Genomic DNA, 24,047 nt, shown 5'->3' on the forward strand with positions numbered 1-24,047 from the left:
AGTGGGTTGGAAGCACGTCTCCTAAACATCAAATGGCAGCGAATGAAAGGCTTTATCGCTCAAGCAAACGGTATCATCAAGGGTGAACCTGTCACACTTAGTCAGGGAAAGGCAAAGGTCCAACAGCAAGGTCATCACTGAACTCCGTGACAGTATGGAAACAAACTGCCGACTAAGCGAGAAATCCTACACCACGTAGAATATCACTTCAGAGAACTCTTCAGAAGCGGAGAGATGGACGACGCCGAAACGACAGACATCCTACTAGAAACACGTCGGAGCATGAGTAATGAAGACAACAACCTGACCGAAAAAGTTACTGAGGACGTGGTGAGAACCATCCTCAAAAACAGCACAAACGGCACCGACGGGATCCCCAAGGAATTCTACAGCCACCTCTGGGACCTAGTAAGCGGATTCCTAACCAAAATGGCAAACGAAATTTTAAATGGGGCAGCAGTACCAGCCTCGCTCGTGGAAGGGACAGTATTCTCTCAAAGAAATAGGAATCGAAACAGATCGAGGAGTTCAGAACCATACTGCTGATGAATGCAGACTACAAGATTGCCGCAAAATGCCTTGCAGACAACATCAATGTTGGAATTATGTGAACAATATACTTCGTGTGAGACGGTGGCGAAACCTCTCTAGTGCTATTGTATGCTCTGAGTTTTATGTGTCTAATATAATGTTCCTTGGTTGTTGTCTTTGATGGAAGTGCAAATATAGTTACTGGCACTAAATTTCTTTTCCTCACTATTATTCAACTGTGTCGACTCTAATAGGTTATTGGCCCAGCGATGTATTTGGAATAAGTATAGCCATGATATAGTAATGAGAAAGTATTAGAAAAGTTCCAAGTAGTGCACTTGCGTCAAGTGCGAGTTACCCTTACAAGACGAACGCAACTCTTTTAGTACGAGTATTATTCTTTACACTAAAAAAGATCAAAGTTACTGTTAAAATGAGTGCAACACAAATTCTGCAATTGAAAGACTTACGAGTCGCAAAAACTATGCAATGTGGAAATTGGCAGTAGAAGCATACAAGGGGCGTTTGAAAAGTCCGTGCAAAAATAAAAACTACTTACGTGTTTGTTACAAACCTTTTTTATTTTTCGACACAGTCTCCTTTTAGACTTATACACTTCGTCCAACGCTGTTCTAATTTTTTGATCCCTTCCGAATAATAGGAATTGTCCAATTCTGCAAAATAACTATTAGTTACTGCAATCACCTCCTCATTTGAATAAAATCGTTGTCCCGCCAGCCATTTCTTCAAATTGGGGAACAAATAGTAGTCCGAGGGAGCCACGTCTGGAGAATAGAGGGGGTGTGAAACGAGTTGGAATCCTGTTTCCATTAATTTTGCGACCACAACTGCTGAGGTGTGTGCTGGTGCATTGTCGTGATGGAAAAGGACTTTTTGCGGTCCAATCGCTGGCGTTTCTCTTGCAGCTAGGTTTTCAAACGGTCCAATAACGATGAATAATATGCAGCTGTAATAGTTTTACCCTTTTCCAGATAGTCGATGAGGATTACCCCTTGCGAATCCTAAAAGGCAGTCGCCATAACTTTTCCGGCCGAAGGAATGGTCTTCGCCGTTTTTGGTGCAAATTCTCCCTTGGTAACCTATTGTTTAATCGTTCTTTGGTCTCAGGAGTATAGTAATGTATCCATGTTTCATCCACGGTGATGAAACGACGCTTAAAGTCCTACGGATTTTTCCTGAACAGCTGGAAACCATCCTTGCAACAATTCACACGATTCTGGTTTTGGTCAAGCGTGAGCAATCGTGGAACCAATCTTGCGAATTGCTTTCTCACGTCCAGATGTTTATGTAAAATATTATGCAACCGTTTATTCGAGATGCCCACAGCACTAGCAATCTCAAGCGCGTTAACTCTTCTGTCATCCATCACCATATCATGTATTTTATCAATGATTTCTGGAGTCGTAAACTCCACACGGCGTCCAGAACGTTCAGCATCACTTGTGCTCATATGACCACTCCGAAAATTTTGAAACCACTTTTAACCTGTTCTAATTGAAGGCGCAAGGTCACCATAATATCTATCAAGCTTCTCTTTAGTCTCCTGAGACATTTTGTCTTTTATAAAGTAATGTTTAATCACCACACGAAATTCTTTTTCGTCCATTTTTTGACAATCACTCGACTTCCTTGATTCACAAGAATGCCAAACACAAACAAATAGACCAATATGGCTGAAACTTCGTGTGCATTCTTTCCAGAGATGCTACTAACTGAGCATGACCTAGATACGAGCCGCCGTTGCCATCTCTCGAACGTTGCACAGACTTTTCAAACACCCCTCGTATTTACATTGGACGACCTATCGGATGTGGTGGGTGGGACAATGAAATCCACAGATCAGAATTATGCAAGTAAGGATATCAAGGCAAAATCAAAGTTGATACTACTGGTTGATTCAGTGGTTTTGTTCACATTGAAAAAGCTGCAACAGCGAAAGAAGTCTGGGACAAATTACAGAGTGCATTTGAGGATGGAGGTCTTACAAGGAAAGTAAGATTATTATGTGAGTTAATTACCACTCGGCTGGACAAATGCAAGAGTGAAGACGAATACATCAACAAAATAATAGCACATCGAACCGACTGAGAAACATAGGGTTTGAGATCGCTGGCAAATGGATAGGGACACACTGTTGACAGGACTGCCCTAAAGATATGCAACCATGATTATGGGTCTGGAAAGCTGAGGTATACCGATCATGCGCGACGGTGTTAAAATGAAAATCCTGCAGGATGTAAAGAGTACTTCAAGCTGACATGTACTAGAGAAGGAAACTACATCTGCTCTTTATTCAAAAAACAAAAGGACGAAATCAGTGAGGTGCTATAGATGTCAGAAGAAGGGGCAATTGCATCTCAGCCCAGAGAAAAAGTAAACCCAATGTCAGACATGCAGCAAAAGAGGCATGTTGCTGATAGCCCAGAGAGAGGGATCAATAAAAAAGGTAAGGCACTCTCATGTTTTCATTCTTTTGGAGATGTGGGTAATTGTCAACTGCAATGGATTTTAGACTCAGGTGCATCTGTGCATAGTGTTAAACACAAATCTCTTCTTTATGATGTTAACCCTTTCAGACCCTGTGGTTACAATTGTGTACATTAATTTTCACGACGTCTTAACTGCAATAGAAATATTTTTCCTCAATTGAGAGCTGATGTACACATTCTTTTTACTGTGCACAAGTGCTGCCATCTGTTGTGCAGCGCTATAAACATATCAACAGATTATTGTAGCAGTGCAGAGCAGTTTGTCACCGTGATAGTACCTGGTAGTCTTCGGTAAGCTATAAACCACAGTATAGTTGAGTACCAGTATTGTTGTTTTGCATGAACATTGTAGAATGTTCGATTTATTTATTACAACAATCAATATTTCAGAATAATTTGTTTTAGTCAACAAAAAGAAGCGATGTTTTTCTGTGTGCACAATTGTAGCCATAAGGTCTCAAGAACAATGTTTTACATAACATTGAGTATCTTGTGTTTCCTTCACATGAAGTGCTCGTTGGAACAGTTTCTTTTCATCCTGACGGTTCTATGAGTTTTGACTGGGATTTATCCAAAACATATGAAGTATGTTGTATTACTAGGTATTGTTATGGGCATCAATTAGGAAAATACACATAGCATTGACGCTCCAGTTCATGACAATGTCATTAGATCTACTGTAAATTATTTTTTTAGGGAAATACCACTACTGTTGAAACAGGATATTTTCCCAGATAGACCGAAATATGCTGTTGTTAAACCATTGTATAAAAAATGGAAACTAACAAAAGAGGGAAGCTAACAACGACCACTCAATCTCACTTCTGACAGCTGTATCCAAAATTCATGAAGAAGTAATGTATTTGATAGTGTTTCACATGTTTGTCAAAATGAAGTACTAACAAAATGTCAGTCTGGTTTTCAGAAAGTCTTTTGAACAGAAAGTGCTATATCCGCTTTCACTGAACAAATGTTAAATGCTCTAATCAACTGAGCATCAGCCATACATTTTGTTAAATCTCCAAGGCTTTTGACTGTGTGAATCATGAAATTGGGACAGTGCACAAATGGTTTAATTTATGTTCAACTGGAAGAATGCAGAAGGTTGAAATTAACAGTACAGATCGTCTGCAGAAATGAACAGAGTCCTCTAAATGGGGAGGTATCAAGAATGGTGTCCAACAGGGTTCAGTCTTGGGTCCTTTATTGTTCTTAATACATATTAATGACTTGCCACTTTTCTTTCATGAAGATGCAAAGCTAGTTCTTTTCGCTGATGATACAAGTGTAGGCATCATACCCAAAAAACAAGAATTAGCTGAGGAAACTGTAAATAATGCTTTTCAGATAATTATTAAGTGGTTCTCTGTACTCTGTACTCACCAGATTTTGAGAAAACACAGTAAATACAATTCTGTACAGTAAATAGCATTACACCATTGATAAATATAGACTTTCAACCGAAGTCTGTTGCTAAGGCAGAATATTCAAAATTCCTGGGTGCATGCATCGATGAGAAATTGAGTTGAAAGAAATACAGTGATGATCTCCTGAAACAGTTAGGTTCAGCTACTTATGCTATTAATTTTATTGCAAACATTGGTGATAAACATATCAGTCAATTAGCCAACTATGACTATTTTCATTCACTGCTTTCATATGGCATCATGTTTTGGGTAATTCATCATTAAGAGAAAAAGTATTCATTGGACAAAAGCATGTAATCAGAATAATAGCTGGAGCCCACCCAAAATCAACTTGCAGACATTTGTTTAAGGGACTTAGGATATTCACAATACTTTTACAAAACATATATTCACTTACGAAATTTGTTGTTGATAACACATCCCAGTTCAAAAATAATAGCAAAGTGCATAGCTACAACACTAGAAGAGAGGATGATCATTATTCCAGATTAAATCTCACTTGTCACAGAGAGGTGTGAACTATGCTGCCATAAAAATCTTTAGACATCTGCCAAATAGCATTAACAGTGTGATGGGTGGCAACTGTTAACCATTACTAAACAAATTAAAATAATTTCTGAATGGCAACTCCTTTGACTCCATAGATGAAATTATATATATATATATATATATATATATATATATAAGTATATATTATTTGTGACTGTTTTCCATGATAAGATAAATGCATCAGTGCACTTAGAAAAGTGAAGTAACTTTCTTAGGCCACAGGGTCTTGGCTGATTGTATCTACCTGTTACTGGAGATGTTATCCATTTCACATGAACTTCTGAAGTCAATAGATTGACAACATCTGCAGTGTTTTCTCAGCATAATCAATTTTCGTAGCTATCATCTTCTGGCATCAGCATCTATTCAAGTACCTTTATTGAATGCGCATTATGGTCACAATACAAAGGGCAAATGAGTTCTCATGTGGATTAAGGAAATGGACAAGCCTGTCAGTGACCTACAGGTAAGCCTTGTGGAGGCAATGACATCCCCCTATAGGGGTCTGAAGCTATGTTGCGTTGTCTAACTGAAGATTTGAAGCATTCATATACTCTGTATTTACATTGTTCGTTGTGTTTGTAGTGAATGGAAGTCTATCTAATTTGTGTCGGAGATTTGCCTTTACTGCATTAAAACGTCCCAAAAGTGTTTTAAGCCAAATTCCAGAGGCAAATACGATAATGGTTATAATGCCAGTATGTTTTATTTTTCACCTAAGGAAAATTTGTGGCATAAATGGATATCAGCTGTTTATGGACAAAATTGAATACTGAATAAACGTTATGTGGTAAGTGTCACTGTGTTTTGGCTGATTATTGTGTCATAGGTACTAGTACTTAAAACACACTCCAGCTGAACTGAATACAGTAAACATAAGAATTCATTTATAATCTCACATTTATTTAGTTTTGATTACATCTTTCAAACTGAATGGTATGCATATTTGTAGATATGTGAACTGCATTTCAACAAAGAGCAGTACCAGTAAGTACGACCTGAAAACTTGCTGTACTTCGAGAATTTCTGTGTAAATTCTAGAACCACTCAGCCTTCCACCGTCTCGAACACCCAATATTTTAGTTGTGAATGGGAGAAAGGAACCCTGTTTACTCCACATCACCTGTCTGTGTGTACAGGTTTGAAGTTTATCATGAGACGACTGTAGATGCGACGATCGAACGGCATTTACAAGTGTTTGCAGGTCGCGCCATGGAAGCCATAGTATAAGAACAAGGTGTGTTTATGTATTCTGTGCTGTTTTATAACTTTGACTATTGTAGTGGAAAAAAGAAGAACAGTTGAAATACTGTTAAATGAATGCTCGTCTTGGACTTGGAAAGGATAAGATGTGTATTCAGATTCAGAATGAAAATGGACTTGGTTTATTAAGCCATGAGAGTGTTTGTTTATGTGGAGAATGACATATGTAAAAGTATTGATGTTTGAATATACATCGTTACGTGAAGCAAAAGAAACTGCATACGTCTACTTATTTTTTTATATATATTAGTAGAAAGTGTCTTGAGAAATTCCTGTTCCTAGCACATATACTTCGGAGAAGAAGGGAAAAGGAGGTTGCAGCAGCAATCTAACCAGCAAGAAAATTCGGCTGAGAATTCAAGTAAATCGTATCGTTAAAGAAGTGGGACTTTACACACATATTTCATCACTTTAAGTCATCCAAAGTTTTAGAAACTGGTACACTATTCAAGCAGCATTGAACTGTTGCTGCTTGAAAATGATGAGTCAAGGAAAAGCAACACAGCCTATGTAAACTACAGTGCCATAAGAAACAAGTATATTTTGTTTGTATCCTGTGAAATTAGTTTCTCGTTTTCAGATGCTGTCCCATCAAGGTTTTCATGTGTTCATCATACTTGTCTATTTATCAAACATCAGCATGAGAGAAACCCAAAAGTCACAGGGAGCGTTTAGAACATAGTGTGCTTCAAGTTGCTGTCTAGGAAAGAGTCTACACACACATAAAAATTACTGCTGCAATATTGTTCCATAATTTACAACTGAAAACTGGGCTGAGTGCATGTGAAAAGCAAAAAGACTGTGTAGTGGTAAATCAAAACAATTCAAATGAAATCTTTAAACTTTTCGCAATGCAGTTGATGTCATCATACAGAAATACATTAAATTCAGTAAATAAAAACAAATAGATAGAAAATACATGGACGTTTTATACAAAGAATACTGACTGAAATATGTTGGTTAGAATATCTGCAAATCAGAACTGCTGCACTTTAACATTCTCACAGATAAGAGAGTCAGTAAATAAGGTTATCTTTTTAACATGTATAAAACTCTTCTAGTGTATAAACGCTTTATCTTTTAGCCATTTCTGTAACATTTTTAAAAGCAGGTAATCGAACATATTATGCCTGTGGAGGCATTGAATCAAAACCCATAACTCCTAAACACTTGTAGCTGTTAATTCTCGTATGAAGCCCAGTTGCAGGTATCACTATCTTTTATTTCATGTAAGTGAGTTGTTTTTCTTAAGGCATATTTGTGTTGATTTTCTTTAATGCATAGTTAACAACTTAATATAAATAATGACAGGACAGACAGTATTTTCAGCTTTTTAAAGTGCACTCTGCAATAAGCTCTACAAGCAGAAATTTCTAAGATGCACCTCATGGCTTTTTTTGCCAAACAAAGACTTCCTTTGCTCCTTGTTAGTAACATCATAGCAATACTCCATATGTTAGATGTTTGTGGAAGAAGGCATGATTGAAGTAAGTAAAATATTATCACTAACATTAGTTCTAAGATTGCCCAATAAATAAGTGACTCTCGCCGGCTTTGTGCATATAAAATTCATATGTGCGTCCCAAGTTAATCCTGAGTTGAGATAAACAACCTGGAGCTTCACTGATTTATTGTCTGTTGCTATATTATATGCATTGTTTTGTCATGATTCATTCTTAACTCATTGATTTCAAACCATTCATTAGCTGCTCTTGATTGTCCTTCACTTTGTGTTTTTAATGTGTCTGTGTCTCACTGGTATTATAAAATTAGTATCAGCTGCGTAAAGAACTGATTTAAATTTTACCACACTTGGCAGATCATTTACATAAATGATAAACAACAAAGGACTCGATATAGCTCCCTGTAGAACAGCTCTTGTGATATTTAGAGCACATGATCTTAAATTGTTGAGTCTATCATTTGCTTTTTCTAACATTCAAGTAAGATTCAGTGAGGGAACATACTTTATTCTCATGTCACACTACCATAGCATTTGTAATAAGTTTTTGTGATTTACCGAGTCAAAAGGATTACTAAGATCTTCAAGTGTAGCACATGCTGATAATTACATTCAGATTAGTTTAATATAAATGATACAATATTTCTGACTACCTTAATTATAGACAGACCCAGCCTGAATCTGTATTGGGATTCCGATAAAAATCCATGTCAAGTTAAATGCACAGAAATTTCTAAAAGCATACATTATTCCATTATTTTTAGCAGTACTGGTACAAGGGATATAGGATGGAAATTATTAGGGCTTAACTTGTCATCTTTCTTGTGTAAGGGCGAAACCACTGTTATTTTTAAGTGGGGTGGAAAGTCAGATAGTGTAAGCCTGCTGTTACTAAATTACAATCTTTACCCAAGAGCTGTTTCTTACACAGTTACAAGCAGTGATTTATTACTCAGTGTGTTCATTAATGACGATGAAGTGAAATATATTGGAGACATGGAGTTCACCATTGAAGTATCCACTCCTTCCAAATTAACAATGTAAGTGTATACCAATGTGGTTTGAATCCTTAGAAAAAGTATCGACAACAATTGAAAATTTTATACGAAATAAATTAACAAACGACAGAGCTGATCTCCATTGGTACACAAAATGGGTTTGAATACTATTGCAGAAACAACGAAACAAGCATGTCAAATTTAAACCAATGAAAAATCTCCAAGATTGTCGATCTTTTACAGAAGCTCGAAATTTTCTGTGGAGTTCAATGAGAAAATGCTTGTAATTGTTTCCACAACGAGACTTTATCTCGATACCTGGCAGAAAATCCGAGGAGATTCTAGTTCTATTTAAAGTATGCTTGTGGCAAAATAGTCAATGCCTTCTCTGTGCGACAGCAATAGAAATACTATCGACGACAGTGCTGCCAAAACAGAGTTACCAAACCCAGTCTTCCGAAATTCTTTCAGCAAAGAAGACGAACTAAATATTCCAGAATTCGAATCAATAACAGCTGCCAAAATGAGTGACTTAGAAGTAGATATCCTCAGAGTAACGAAGCAACTTAAATCAATTAATAAAAGTAAGTCTTTTGGTCCAGACTGTAGACCAATTACGTTCCTTTCATAGAATGACCTATGAGCTGCATTCAAGTTCTAAGGCCTCCGATTTTTTTTCTAATTAACTACTACCCGAAATCGATGGAACTGGCGTTACTTCTCGACGTAATCGCCCTGCAGACGTACACATTTTTCACAACGCTGACGCCATGATTCCATGGCAGCGGCGAAGGCTTCTTTAGGAGTCTGTTTTGATCACTGGAAAATCGCTGAGGCAATAGCAGCACAGCTGGTGAATGTGCGGCCACGGAGAGTGTCTTTCATTGTTGGAAAAAGCCAAAAGTCATTAGGAGCCAGGTCAGGTGAGTAGGGAGCGTGAGGAATCACTTCAAAGTTGTTATCACGAAGAAACTGCTGCGTAACGTTAGCTCGATGTGCGGGTGCGTTGTCTTGGTGAAACAGCACACGCGCAGCCCTTCCCGGACGTTTTTGTTGCAGTGCAGGAAGGAATTTGTTCTTCAAAACATTTTCGTAGGATGCACCTGTTACCGTAGTGCCCTTTGGAACGCAATGGGTAAGGATTACGCCCTCGCTGTCCCAGAACATGGGCACCATAATTTTTTCAGCACTGGCGGTTACCCAAAATTTTTTTGGTGGCGGTGAATCTGTGTGCATCCATTGAGCTGACTGGCGCTTTGTTTCTGGATTGAAAAATGGCATCCACGTCTCATCCATTGTCACAACCGACGAAAAGAAAGTCCGATTCATGCTGTCGTTGCGCGTCAACATTGCTTGGCAACATGCCACACGGGCAGCCATGTGGTCGTCCGTCAGCATTCGTGGCACCCACCTGGATGACACTTTTCGCATTTTCAGGTCGTCATGCAGGATTGTGTGCACAGAACCCACAGAAATGCCAACTCTGGTGGCGATCTGTTGAACAGTCATTCGGCGATCCCCCAAAACAATTCTCTCCATGTTCTCGATCATGTCGTCAGACCGGCTTGTGCGAGCCCGAGGTTGTTTCGGTTTGTTGTCACACGATGTTCTGCCTTCATTAAACTGTCGCACCCACGAACGCACTTTCGACACATCCATAACTCCATCACCACATGTCTCCTTCAACTGTCGATGAATTTCAATTGGTTTCACACCACGCAAATTCAGAAAACGAATGGTTGCACGATGTTCAAGTAAGGAAAACGTCGCCATTTTAAGTATTGAAAACAGTTCTCATTCTCGCCGCTGGCGGTAAAATTCCATCAGCCGTACGGTGCTGCCATCTCTGGGATGTATTGACAATGAGCGCGGCCACATTTTAAAACAATGCGCATGTTTCTATCTCTTTCCAGTCCGGAGAAAAAGAAATCGGAGGCCTTAGAACCTGAATGCACCTCGTATTGAAACACAGTCAACATGGTTTTAGAAAACATTGCTCTTGTAAAACACGACTAGCTCTTTACTCACGCGAAGTATTGAGTGCTGTTGACGATGGATTTCAAATTGATTCCGCATTTCTGGATTTCTAGAATCCTTTTGACAGTGTACCACACAAGTGGGTTGTAGTGAAATTGCGTGCTTATGGAATATCGTCTCAGTCAAGTGACTGGATTCGTGATTTCCTGTCAGGGAGGTCACATTTCGCAGGAATGGACAGGAAGAATAGAAGTGATTTCTGGCGTTCCCGAACGTAGTGTTGCAGGCTCTCTGCTGTTACTTATCTGACTAAAACATTTAGGAGACAATCTGAGTAGCCATCTTAGGCTGTTGCACATGATGCTGTCGTTTATCGTCTAGTAAGATCATTACAAGATCGAAACAAATTGCAAAACGATTTAGAAAAGATATATGTATGGTGCGAAAATTGGCAATTGACCTTAAATAATGAAACGTGTGAGATCATCCACATGAGTGCTAAGAGGAATCCGTTAAACCCCGAAAATGCGGTAAATCACTTAAATATAACGGCTGTAAATTCAACTAAATACCTTCGAATTACAATTATGAAAAACCTCCATTGGAAAGAACACATAGAAAATGTTGTGGGGAAGGGAATCCAAAGACTGCGTCTTATTGGCAGAACAGTAAGAAAATGTAACAGACCTACTAAAGCTTACTGGCTATAATACACTTGTCCGTCCTCTTTTGGAGTACTGCTACATGGTCAGAGATTAAGGTCGATTCACACTTAACGGAACGTCTCCGTCACGTCCGTCACGTCAAAACATTCTTCCCTGTGTTTCTAATGGCTGTGTTCACACTCGACGTCAGCGTCCCGGAACGTCTCCGTCACGTCAACGTCACGCATTCTTTCGGAGAATGTTTCCCGTCATGATGGTGAGTTGACGTGATGTAAATCTCTGGTTTTCGAAGGACTGCATCCATGTTTTTACTCGGCCCCTGTTTATATATTTTGGAAAGAGTGAGGTTAGGTAGATGTGGTTCGAAAACTTTGCTTGTACCGAACATGTAAGAATCAATTTTTTTATATTTCCGAGTTTCTCTTTGTTATTTATTCTAATTACAAGTAAGTTCCGGTGTTTTCTATTGTATTTATTATTTTGTTTAGATAATGGAGTTCGACGAGTATTTGATTGAATTAGTTCATTCTCATTCAGAGCTATATAATATGACTGATAGGAGATACAGTGATTCCGTTTGGAAAGAAACACTGTGGAAGGAAATTGGAGAAGAGGTAAATGAAACGCAATTTAATTTTACTTTCTACTAAGGATTGTTAAGTGGTACGTAGTTAGTATGTGCGAATGTTTTCGCTACAACGATGAATATTTGAGTGGAGTACCGTGTGCAGCGTTCCACGGTAAAAACATTATATACTGTACAAGGTGTTTTTTAAAACTTACAAACTCCAGCAACGTAAATACACTGAGGTTGACCGAATTTATGTTGTATTGACGTGCACCTAGCATTTCAGGATCTTTAAATTATGTACTACACGTGGATGCTGTATACACGTAACGGAGAATAGTTCCAGTCAGTTTTATTGGGCTGTATATTTCCAGTATTTATCTGAGGGAGTAGCACAAAGTAATTTAGCAGACACTTTTGTGCTGTGCAGTGTATAAAGCCTCAAAGTAAAATATATCGTATCTAATGTAACACTGTTGCTATAATTTCGAAATATTGCACTAATTTAATATTTATGTAAATAACACACCATATAGAAAATCTGGCAATGCACTTGGGCCACTCGTATTCTTTAAATTACAAAAGTGTTATTGCTCTACACGTTTGATCAGAATGAAACAACACTTCTTTTATGTAAAACAGACACATTGTGACTGAGTAATTACCAAAAAACCTTTTAATGGGATGACAGAATATACAATCACTTACTACATTGATTCATGTGAATAGGAAATAAATGGACAGTCATTCTTGTACCTAGTACGTAAAGAATCTCTTACCTTATTCTCATATACAGGGTAAGTCACCTAACATTACGGCTGGATGTATTTCGTAAACCACATTAAAAACTGACGAATCGATTCCACAGACCGAACGTGAGGAGAGGGGCTAGTGTAATTGGTTAATACACACCATAAAAAAATGCACGGAAGTATGTTTTTTTAACACAAACCTACGTTTTTTTTAAATGGAACCCCGTTAGTTTTGTTAGCACATCTGAACATATAAACAAATACGTAATCAGTGCCGTTTGTTGCATTGTAAAATGTAAATTACATCCGGAGATATTGTAACCTAAAGTTGATGCTTGAGTACCACTCCTCCGCTGTTCGATCGTGTGTATCGGAGAGCACCGAATTACTTAGGGATCCAAAGGGAACGGTGATGGGCCTTAGGTACAGAAGAGACTGGAACAGCACATTACGTCCACATGCTAACACCTTTTTACTGGTCTTTTTCACTGACGCACATGTACATTACCATGAGGGGTGAGGTACACATTCGACGGGCGTTTCATGGGACGTGGAGGACGCATAAATTGGCCAGCCCGTTCTCTTGATCTTACACCTCTGGACTTCTTTCTGTGGGGTACGTTAAAGGAGAATGTGTACCGTGATGTGCCTACAACCCCAGAGGATATGAAACAACGTATTGTGGCAGCCTGCGGCGACATTACACCAGATGTACTGCGCCGTGTACGACATTCATTATGCCAGAGATTGCAAGTGTGTGCAGCAAATGATGGCCACCACATTGAACATCTATTGGCCTGACATGTCGGGACACACTCTATTCCACTCTGTAATTGAAATCAGAAACCACGTGTGTATGTGTACCTCACCCCTCATGGTAATGTACATCTGCGTCAGTGAAAAAGGACAATAAAAAGGTGTTAGCATGTGCACGTAATGTGCTGTTCCACTCTCTTCTGTACCTAAGGTCCATCACCGTTCCCTTTGGATCCCTACGTAATTCGGTACTCTCCGATACACACGATCGAACAGCGGAGGAGCGGTACTCAAGAGTCAACTTTAGGTTACAATATCTCCGGATGTAATTTACATTTTACAATGCAACAAACGGCACTGATTACGTATTTGTTTATATGTTCAGATGTGCTAACAAAACTAACGGGGTTCCATTTAAAAAAACGTAGGTTTGTGATTAAAAAAAATACTTCTGTTCATTTTTTATGGTTTGTATTAACCAATTACACTATCCCCTCTCCTCACGTTCGGTCTGTGGAATCGATTCGTCAGTATTTGATGTGGTTTACGAAATATATCCAGCGGTAACGTTAGGTGACTCACCCTGTATATTTGGAGCTAGAAAAAGATCACAGGATACAAATATGTTTGTTAGCAGTTTTGTAAATTACTAGATAAGGCTTACAAAGTTTCTTCAGCTTTGTCTAGGCTTTAATTGAACATTTTGTAGAGAGTGTTTACTCATGAAAATTTTTGAACAAAAGTATGTTTTTATAGAAACCTGGATGATTTCCAAGAAATGGTGTCTATTGCCTATGTGCTGATTAACAGCATAGCAAATGAAAAGTACCTCATATTATTGGGAAGCTGCTGTAAAAATAAATGAAAGCAAACCGTGTTTGTGTCCCCGTTAAAAGTTTGGGAAGTCCCTAATTATTTTTGAAAAAGCGTTAGATTACTCTGTGCACTCTATTAACAGCTGTATATGTTGTCTTATTTCAGGCCCTGAATGCAAGCGACGATGGGTGTCACTGAGAGACCAATTTAGAAAATGTGTTATTAAAAAACAAAGAGTGGACAAGCTGCCATACCCAAGAAGCCATGGGAGTATGAGGAGATTATGGTTTTCCTGCGCCCATACATGCTGGAGCGGGAAACAGTTTCTAACATAACTGTTGATATTTGTTCAGAGGATGAATCAAACAGTGAGGTGTCATCACCTATTCCGGACATTGAAAATAACAGTGATTTGAGGTCAGAGACAAGCAGGCCTGTCATGCAAAAGCGTAGTCAAAGTGGCAATAAGAGGAGAAATACAGACTCTGCATCTGCTTCTCCGATGAATTATATTCTAGCGACACAGCCAAAGGAAGATCACATTGACAGTTTTCTTTCAGGGATATGTGCCAGTATAAAAAGATTGTCCCCATTGTGGCAAATACAAGCTAAAGACGAAATTTACAGAATAGTGTCTGATCTAGAAAGGGATCAAGTGTGTGAAAATGTTAATAGTGATACATCGTGAACAGTGCTGTTTGTTACACAGTTTGGAAGCACTTCTATGTATAAGTTGATTAAATAAAGCGTCTCATCACAGTGTAGTTCTGTCTTAACAACCAAATAATGTAAACAATCACCTGTTACACCCAAAGTATTTTTTGTTGTGTTTGTAACTTATTTATGCTGATGACTAGAATTTTAGAGAACCAAGCAGCCAAGTCAGAGGTGACTTAACATGAAATTAATAAGAAATTTTCTTTCAGGGTTTTGGTTAGGCTAGGCTTTCTTATTTTTTGATGGTGTGTGTGGGGGGGGGGGAGGAAGGAGGTGAGAGATGAATATATACTTATTAATCATGTTAAGCCCTTACAGTGACAACCAATATTTTACTATGATATGAATTACTGTTCTGAATGGGAGCTACTGTTACATATGGAGGAACAGAAGCTTATCTGGTTATACTATTTAGATTTAAAATTTCAATAGTGTTGTAGGCAGCCAAAATCTGGTGTATCCTATTGGACATGTTTCCTATGGAGATAAGCATCATAGTAAATGAATGAATAGCTCCCTGATAATTTATATGAAACTTTTTCGGTAATACCTGTATCAGGGATAAGAACGTGATTTTTTGCTTCATCTAAGTAAAACAAGATCCAGGTAAGCTCTTTATTAACAACTTTATTAACAAATTTTGGCATTTTATGAAGATCCGAAACTATGCCGATAATAAACCAATAGACCACAAAAGCGCCTCTGGCGAGTGTATTATGAACCATCACACGACGTTGTGTCGACGTTGACGTGCCATCTAGTGTGAATGCTCAGAAATTTCTCTGACCGTCGACGGTCCAAAACGTGACGGTGACGTTCCGTTAAGTGTGAATCCTCCTTTAATGGAGTACATTGAGAAAGTTCAAAGACGTGCAGCACATTTCGTATTAACGCAGCGTAAAGGGAGAGAGTGTCACCGACGTGATACAGGATTTGGGATGGACAACATTAAAACAAAGGCGTTTTTTCTTGCGGCAGAAACTTCTCACGAAATTTCATTCACCAATTTCCTTCTCCGATTGCGAAAATATTTTGTTCATGTCGACCTGCGTAGGGAGAAACGATCGTCAAATTAAAATAAGGGAAATCAGAGTTTGCACGGAAAGATGTAAGTGTTTGTTTTTCTCATGTGCTCTTCGAAATTGGAATAATAGAGAATTATTGTAAAGATGATTGGATGAACCCTTTGTCAGTCACTTAAGTGTGATTTGCAGAGTATCCACGTAGATGTAGATGCATGGGGTGTAAATTATAAGTTGACAAACAATAATAACTCGAAAAATAAGCTTCAAACGAAAGAATGTGTAGAATCGAAGTTGATTATTTTCGAGGGGGACATCTACTGGTGCTAAAATTAGCCTTCCGCCCCAGCCCCCTGGGTGTGGGGTGGGAGGCAACTTTAAAAACTCAAATGGGAACCCCAATTATTTATTGCAGAAACAGTCTCTATATAAAAACTACATACATTTTCTCTTTAGCATTTGTTTTGATTCTTGCTAGTTGGCGCTGTAATTCAAGAAACTCCATATTCTCATTTTTGCGTGGAAAATGGTTATGGATAAATAAAAAATAATTATTTACTTCGTAATTTTTGATTTTCTAAAACTAAAACTCTCCCTCTCTTCCCATAGGGTGGGGTTTGAGAGAAAGGAATTAGAGTTTTACAAATGTTGATCCAAATATTAATTTTTTCCACGGATTTGGACAAGTTTTGTTTGTTTCGTGGTCATGATGTCACAAAACTTTTAATTATCAAACAAATCATCGGACCAGCTAACTAACTAACCAAACATCAGACTTACTAACGAGTGAACTCATTAACTCACAGAGTAAACAAAGTAAAAGACTAACTGAGGAAAAGACTAACCCACTCGCTAACTAAGGATGAACCTATTCCCCTTTAAGATTTGGTGGTCCTGAAAAGGAACTATTGGTTTCGTTTTACTGTTGATTATTTGCAAATACTTGCAAGTAAATGAATTTCGCGCTGCTTGTTTCCAGTGAGTCCCCTCGCCTCTTACTTTCACCCTGCCTGTTGTCCGTAAATCCCTTGTATCTCACCGTCTTATAAAATCAAATGTTCAAAGTGATGACCGCCAATTTTGATACATTTATTGACACGTGCTGTAAATCCCTGCACACACCTTGGTAACATGTCTGATGTAATTGCAGTGCAAGCATCTCTTATTCTTTGCATCGCGTTTTCGCGAATGGTAGGCGTTTCCTGATAAACGATATCTCTTAGATAACCCCATAAGAAAAAATCTGGCGAGGTAAGGTCAGGCTATCTGGCTGGCCAATTCACAGGAACTGCCCTGCCGATTCAGCGACCATGGTAAAGTTGATCTAGTACATCGCACGCTACTAATGAATAATGCTCTGGACAACCATCATGTTGAAACCACATTTGTTGTCGAAGTAGATTTCGATATTTGTTGCCATTCAAATTACCGTCGATAAAATATGGACCGATCAGTTTATCGCCAATTATACCACACCAAACATTAACTGACCAAGGTCGCTGATGGTTGACTTCTCGAATCCAGTTCTGTTCACTCCAGTAATGCATGTTATAGCGATTAGTTCCTGTGCATGGATACATGGTATGGAAGAAATTTGTGGAGCTTCAGGATTTTACAAAGACTCATGTGTGAAATTCCTGATAGCCTTGGTATTTCTCTTGTGCTCACATATGGATTATGAGCAACAGCAGCTAGAACTGGCACTTCATTGTTTTCTCCACAAACAGTAGCTTCACGGGTTCTTTATTTCTGGTTCACACTACCTTCCGCAGTAAATAAACTCGAACAAAAGAGGACCGTGATCATACTTAGCCAGCAAAACACTGCGCATAAAGCGAGACTGCATTGTCAAAATTTCTCCCACTTTCTCCATAAATGTGCACCATCTCAGTTAATTCTTCCACAGAAAGATAATTCATAATGGCATATGCCATCTACCAAACTCATGAGAGGAGAGATAAGGGGCATCGAGAAAGGCAGAGTTAGAATTTCTATGAGCGAGAAACGGCCCGCTCTTGGTAATTCCGCCTAGCAATACTAACTCCGCTTCAAACGCGACTGGTAGCTACCAAAGCCATGAACGCAGTCACACAAGATAACCAAACATATGTCGCCCAAAAGAAAATCGCTATAAACGATGTATTGCTTTCTGAATGCTCAGACTGGTAAAAGATACAGTGCGTTTATTATATTAATACTTACAGTTTCTAAAGCCCAGTCTTATTACAAGAAAGGGCTCATCAGCAGGGGCTGGATAAGTACATCGATTATCGATCAGGGCTGAGTGGGATATCGATTATGGTACATAATTCTAAAAATGTAAATAACATAACAGCCGCGATATTCCGAAATAAAATAAAGGTGTGAACAATGTGATTTAAGTCAATAATTTTATGAATGTCGTTTTCTACATTTTACCACCCGAAACTAAAAGACTCAAATTAAGCAAGCACCCCAGTTGTGAGACTTCTCGACAAACAAGAGTGATTACTCTGAACCTAATAAAAAAATTAGGTTCGTGAGTCAGTTTTTTAGTTAATGAGGTCACACGTTAGTAAGTAGGATTTTTGGTTAGTTAGTTAGGTAATCAGATGATTTGTTAGATAATTAAAAGTTGTGTGGCCTCATGACCACGAAACAAACAAAACGTATCCGAATCTGCGGAAAAAATTAATATTTGGCTCAACATTTGTAAAACTCTGATTTCTCTCTGTCAAACCCTACCCTATGGGGAGAGAGGGAGAGTTTCAGTTTTAGCGAATCAAAATTTACAAACTAAATAAGTACTTTTTATTTATCCATAACCATTTTATACACAAAAATGAGAACATGGATGTTCTTAAAATACAGCGCCAACTAGCAAGAATCAAAACAAATATTTAAAACAAAATGTACATTGTTATTATGTAGAGTCTGATTCTGCAATAAGAAATGCAGGTTCCCATTTGAAATTTTAAAGTTGTCTCCCGCTCCACCCCCAGGGGGCTGGGGTGGCGGGCTAATTTTAGCACCAGCAGAAGTCCCCCTCAAAAATAATCAACTTTGGATTCTATACATTTTTTCGTGTGAAGACTAATTTTCGAATTATTCTAGTTTGTCAACTTAAAATGTACACCCTGTATATGAAAGTAAACAATATACAGATGGTAAGTGATGCTCTTAAGGAAATTTTCTGTTTAATCGTGCTGTGGCTCCTGCTGGTAACATTTTGTCTTTAACTGAACAGATACAGCAAAGCTTATTGCAAAATTCGTCAGGAAACAAAACTAAAATCAAATTTTTTAAGGAACTGGTTTCATTTTTTAAGTGCAATATTACGTCAGAATTTAGATATGGGACCGATTCTGTGATAATATGGTCATTAGTAATTTCTATTAGCCCACATGCTTACAAATTTTTAGTAGCATTAGTAGCTTTTGTATGTCTAATCCTAATAGCCTCTCGAAGCTTTGTAGTAAACTCTTAACAAATTCCATCACTGAGCAACAGAGAGATCAGTTTATCAGTTACATCACAAATATTGTGGGCACTTACCTTCAGTAGATAAAACTTTGTTACTGTTGATGGATGAAATTCATTTGAAGTCTCATCTTGACAACAAATGTGGGAATTTTGTAGGATGAGCCTTTAACACTGACAAATTTTTTTGTGCAACCAGTGGCTGTGGTTTTTATGATTTGGAGCTTGGATTCACCTTACAAAGATGTGGTATCTCTTATTCCATTTTATAATATTCAGACTGATGTTCTGTTGTTGTACATTAAAGCTATAATTCTTAAATTAGAAGCTGTTGGGTTTGAGGTGGTTGGTATAATAGCAGAAAGTAATACAATTATTAGGAAAGCAGTATCTAAATTTTCTACTCATCTACATGTGGAAATCAAATATATTCATCCTGTACAGTCTTCTAAAAATCGTTCACCATTCCATTTTGTGGATATTGTTACTCACTCACACACACACACACACACACATATATATATATATATATATATATATATATATATATATATATATATATATATATATATATATATATATATACACTGCAATATTGCAGTAATTCATCTTTTTCTAACACGTGCATTTTTTCAGTGCTGTGACAGATGCTAGACACACACACACACACACACACACACACACACACACACACACACACATATATATATATATATATATATATATATATATATATATATATATATATATATGTGTGTGTGTGTGTGTTTGTGTGTATATATGATATATACACATAATAATAATTCAGTTCAAAAGGAGAAGGTCCTGTGTTTTCCTAATGTCTATGACAGTTTGAAGGTAGGTCTAGCATCTGTCACAGCACTGAAAAAATGCACATGATAAAAAAAGATGAACTACTGCAACATTGCAATTCATTTGCATTGAAATACCTATTTTCTAGTTTAACTGAAAGCTTAAATGTGATGCTATTGCTGTGTAGTTTCAATGATATGGCTGTTGATGCTCTGGACAAATTTGGTTCAAAGAAAGCAATTATATACTGGAGAAGCACTGCACCATTTACAGAGATTATAAATCGAGGTTGGGCTATTCTAAAGAGGTTAAATGTCAGAGGTTAAGATATATTTTCTGAGAATCTGTAACTAATAATTCCTCTCACATACAAGATTTTTACAGTGCTTCTTCTCATGGTTATGTTCATGGGATGATTTGAGTAATAAAAGGGAACTTATTAGAGACACATATTTTGCTTTGAAACACATATCACACAACACAGGTATGATGACATGATTCCTCTTACTTCTACAACTATTAGGAGAGCAATGTATCAGGAGCAAGGTAATTACAACACATATTTATTTAAAGTACAATTTGAGATTGCATAGAACTTTCATATTTAAAGCAGACAGCAATTAGCAAGACAATTCATATTGGCTGTACTGACTTCACAAAAATTGTAAAGAGTCGCAGTTTTCACAGGCAAGAACACATGTCTATGATTTGTAAATGGTTACAAATACCTTTTAATTAACATAAAAAAGAAATTAAAACTACCATTTTTTCTGATGTTGACTTACGTAAGTCTTACTTGGAAGTGGTCACTGAAGTCATGAAAAGCCACCTACAAGTAAATGTTTCTGATCGCAGAAGTCAAACATAGCGATATTATTCATCTAAAGACTACAGTTTAATAATATGGGGAAACATAAGAAATTTCAAATTACAGTATACAATATTTTCACGTTTCAGCAAGATGGCAAACAGACCATTCATGTTGGCACTGATAACATTACAAGGTGGTAATGATTCGGCACTTTTATGAAAATGAGGACACATATATAAAATGAATCACTGTTTTAACATGACATAATAAAAAAATTAAAATTTTAATTGTCGTTTCAACCAGCAATGATGCAGCAAGCACAAAAAACAGTCATTGTGGCACTGACAATGTCGCAAGAATCACTGTCTTCAGTTATTATGACTATAATGCTACGATGGATACATGTATTGTAATAATTTGTTTCCATTATGGCTCAGCGTGAGCCAATGACTGTGACCATCAAATACTGTCAGTGTATAAACATGAATGGGTTGCAACATACGAGGTCTGTTCAAAAAATTCCGGAACTCTGTCAACAAAATTTTTCTATGCTTATCTTTTACTTATTGTGCACGGTCTCCTATGAAATACTCTCCTCCACAATTGGTACACCGCTCCCAACACCGTATCCACTTCCAGAGGCAGTTTTGGTATGCAACTTGATGGAGCGTGCAAAGCACCGTCTGCGAATTTCCTTTTATCTCGTCTACCGTTGTAAATCTTCGTCCTTTCAACGAGGTTTTCATCTTTGTGAATGAAAAAAATACGCAGGAGCCAGGTCTGGAGAGCACAGAGGATGAGGCAACACAGTGATTTCGTTTTCTGTGCAATAGTCACGCACACAACAGGGCTGAAAGTGCGGGAGCGTTATCGTGATACAAGAACCATGAATTGTCTAGCAACATTTCAGGCCGTTAGGCCACATTTTCTCGCAAGTGTCGCAACGCGTCCCAAAAGCACCATCTATTAACAGTTGGTCCATGTGGCAAAAACAGATGATGAACCAATCCTTCAAAGTCAAAGAAAACTATCAGGATGGCTTTGACATTTGACATGAATGACAGTCATCTTTATCGTCTCATGCATAAATAAAACTTTAGATGTGAAATCGATGAGCTTTGTAAAGCCTTGGGCGTCCTTCTCAGAAATAAAAAAACTAGTTTCTTTTTTCTGAAGAAATAAAACAGCTGTCTTCAAAAGATTTTGTAGTCCTCTTTGGTAGGTCTAATGACATTTACCAAAATCATACATCTAAAGCCTGCTGCGAATTAAAGCAGTGTTTATCTGAACTAAGTCATACAAATGTTATCCTGGTAAATATACCACAAAGGTACGACTTGATGCCCTTGTCGTGTGTAAACAAGGAAATTAGTGTTGCCAATGAACTTTTTTCCAGTATATGCAAGCAATATAGAAATGTTTTCATTGTTAATATTAATACCATTGGATGCAGATTCAACACTACTCATGGATTGCACTTAAATGGTCTTGGAAAGCAACTTGTTACATTAAAGCTAATGGAAATAATTAAGAGACTGCAACACTTACCAACAACATCATCACCACAGAAAGTATTTCCAGGAATGACTAATGCAGAATCATATTCAGTAACAGAAAATGCAGCAGAAGTACCTAAAGCTGCAATACTAACAGCAGTGTCAGAAGAACCAGTATCAGTAACAGCAGAAGCAACTCCTCCAACAGTACAACCAGTTCCTACAGCAGCAGCACCATCTCCCTCACCAACAGTAGTAGACCCAACTCCTTTTCCAGTAATACCAGAAACTAATTCGCAACCAGCAGCAACTAAATCAACTAATCCACCAGCAGAAACAGAACCAGCTCCTCCTCCATCATCTCCTGGGGTAGAAGAAAAGAATAGATCAGTCGCTGTAAGTAAAGTATCATCTTTGTCTCATGATGAAGTGGTACCAAATGATTTGGGAAAACAAGTTCTTATAAAACTTGTTGACAGTGAAGTGATACAAACTTCCAACTGTGTTTAAAGTAGACCGAAAAAATTACCAAAGAGAAATGAGGCTTTTTTATGGATTATTCCAAGGAAGTCCAACCACCACCTAACATAGATTCCAGGGCTGGAAAAACAATTAAATGTTCTCCATTGCCCCATAAAACTGTACTCCTCCCCTCCTGTGACAAAAACTCTATCTTATTTTTGCACTTAAATATCAGGTCTCTGAAAAATAAAGCTTTACCCTGAAATCATCATGCTTCAGTTACGCAGAATCGGGAAACTCGTTCAAAGCATGCCTCCACGCTAGTCGATCATTGAGGCCCTTACTTCACACTTCTCCATCGATGAGCTTGGTATACTATTAAAAAGTAACAAAAGAATGATTTTACATATAGACGAACATTGGTTAGAGGAAGAAGATATAAAACTGTATGTAGCATTAGTTTTCAAATTAGCTTCATACTACTGCAGACCGAGTGAATCTTATGGGGGTTCATCCATATATGTTAGCAATGATCTAGACTTAAAGTTTCCTGTTCTTGAAGTTAGTGACTTATGTATTAAAGGTGTTTTTGAACCAGCTGCCTTAATTATACCTAGTATACAGCTCATAACTGTATCTTTATATCACACTCCTGAAAGTAATGTGGAACAATTTATAGAATGTTTAGAAAAACTTGCAATCAGTATACAAAGTACACTAAATACAAAGTATTAATTTTTGGGGATCTAAACATAGACATTAGGAAAATGACAGCCAGAAATGTTAATTTAGTAAATTGTTAAGATCCTATAATCTCTTTTGTGCTAAGGAAAGTCCTACAAGGCATTTCTCCTGTCTTAACAATCTAATAACAAATGTATACAAAAGTGATTTTGAGCTAGGCTTATTTAATGTTGATTACCTGTCAGACGATAGAGGTATATGGGTGAAACTAGTTAATGAAAAACCAAAAGAAGACCAGGAACAAACTCA

At 37.7% G+C, this 24,047-nt stretch overlaps 1 protein-coding gene across 1 annotated transcript; it reads left to right on the forward strand.

Moving 5' to 3' along the window:
* The first annotated feature begins 234 nt into the window (after positions 1-234).
* Positions 235-23,102, forward strand: LOC126212905 (olfactomedin-like protein 2B). Its single transcript, XM_049940453.1, has 3 exons — positions 235-408; positions 14,510-14,691; positions 22,550-23,102. Exons 1-3 carry the CDS (start codon positions 235-237, stop codon positions 23,100-23,102), a joined length of 909 nt encoding a protein of 302 aa, XP_049796410.1.
* The last annotated feature ends 945 nt before the right edge of the window (positions 23,103-24,047 follow it).

This window comes from Schistocerca nitens, chromosome 1, assembly GCF_023898315.1.
Source record: "Schistocerca nitens isolate TAMUIC-IGC-003100 chromosome 1, iqSchNite1.1, whole genome shotgun sequence".
In the NCBI taxonomy this organism is placed as follows: domain Eukaryota; kingdom Metazoa; phylum Arthropoda; class Insecta; order Orthoptera; family Acrididae; genus Schistocerca; species Schistocerca nitens.

Coding starts and splice junctions, on each gene's coding strand:
- LOC126212905 (XM_049940453.1), top strand. CDS start 235: ATGGACGACGCCGAAACGACAGACATCCTACTAGAAACACGTCGGAGC. Junction 409..14,509: donor ACAGCCACCTCTGGGACCTA/GTAAGCGGATTC, acceptor TAAAAAACAAAG/AGTGGACAAGCTGCCATACC. Junction 14,692..22,549: donor GAAAATAACAGTGATTTGAG/GTCAGAGACAAG, acceptor CATTGGATGCAG/ATTCAACACTACTCATGGAT.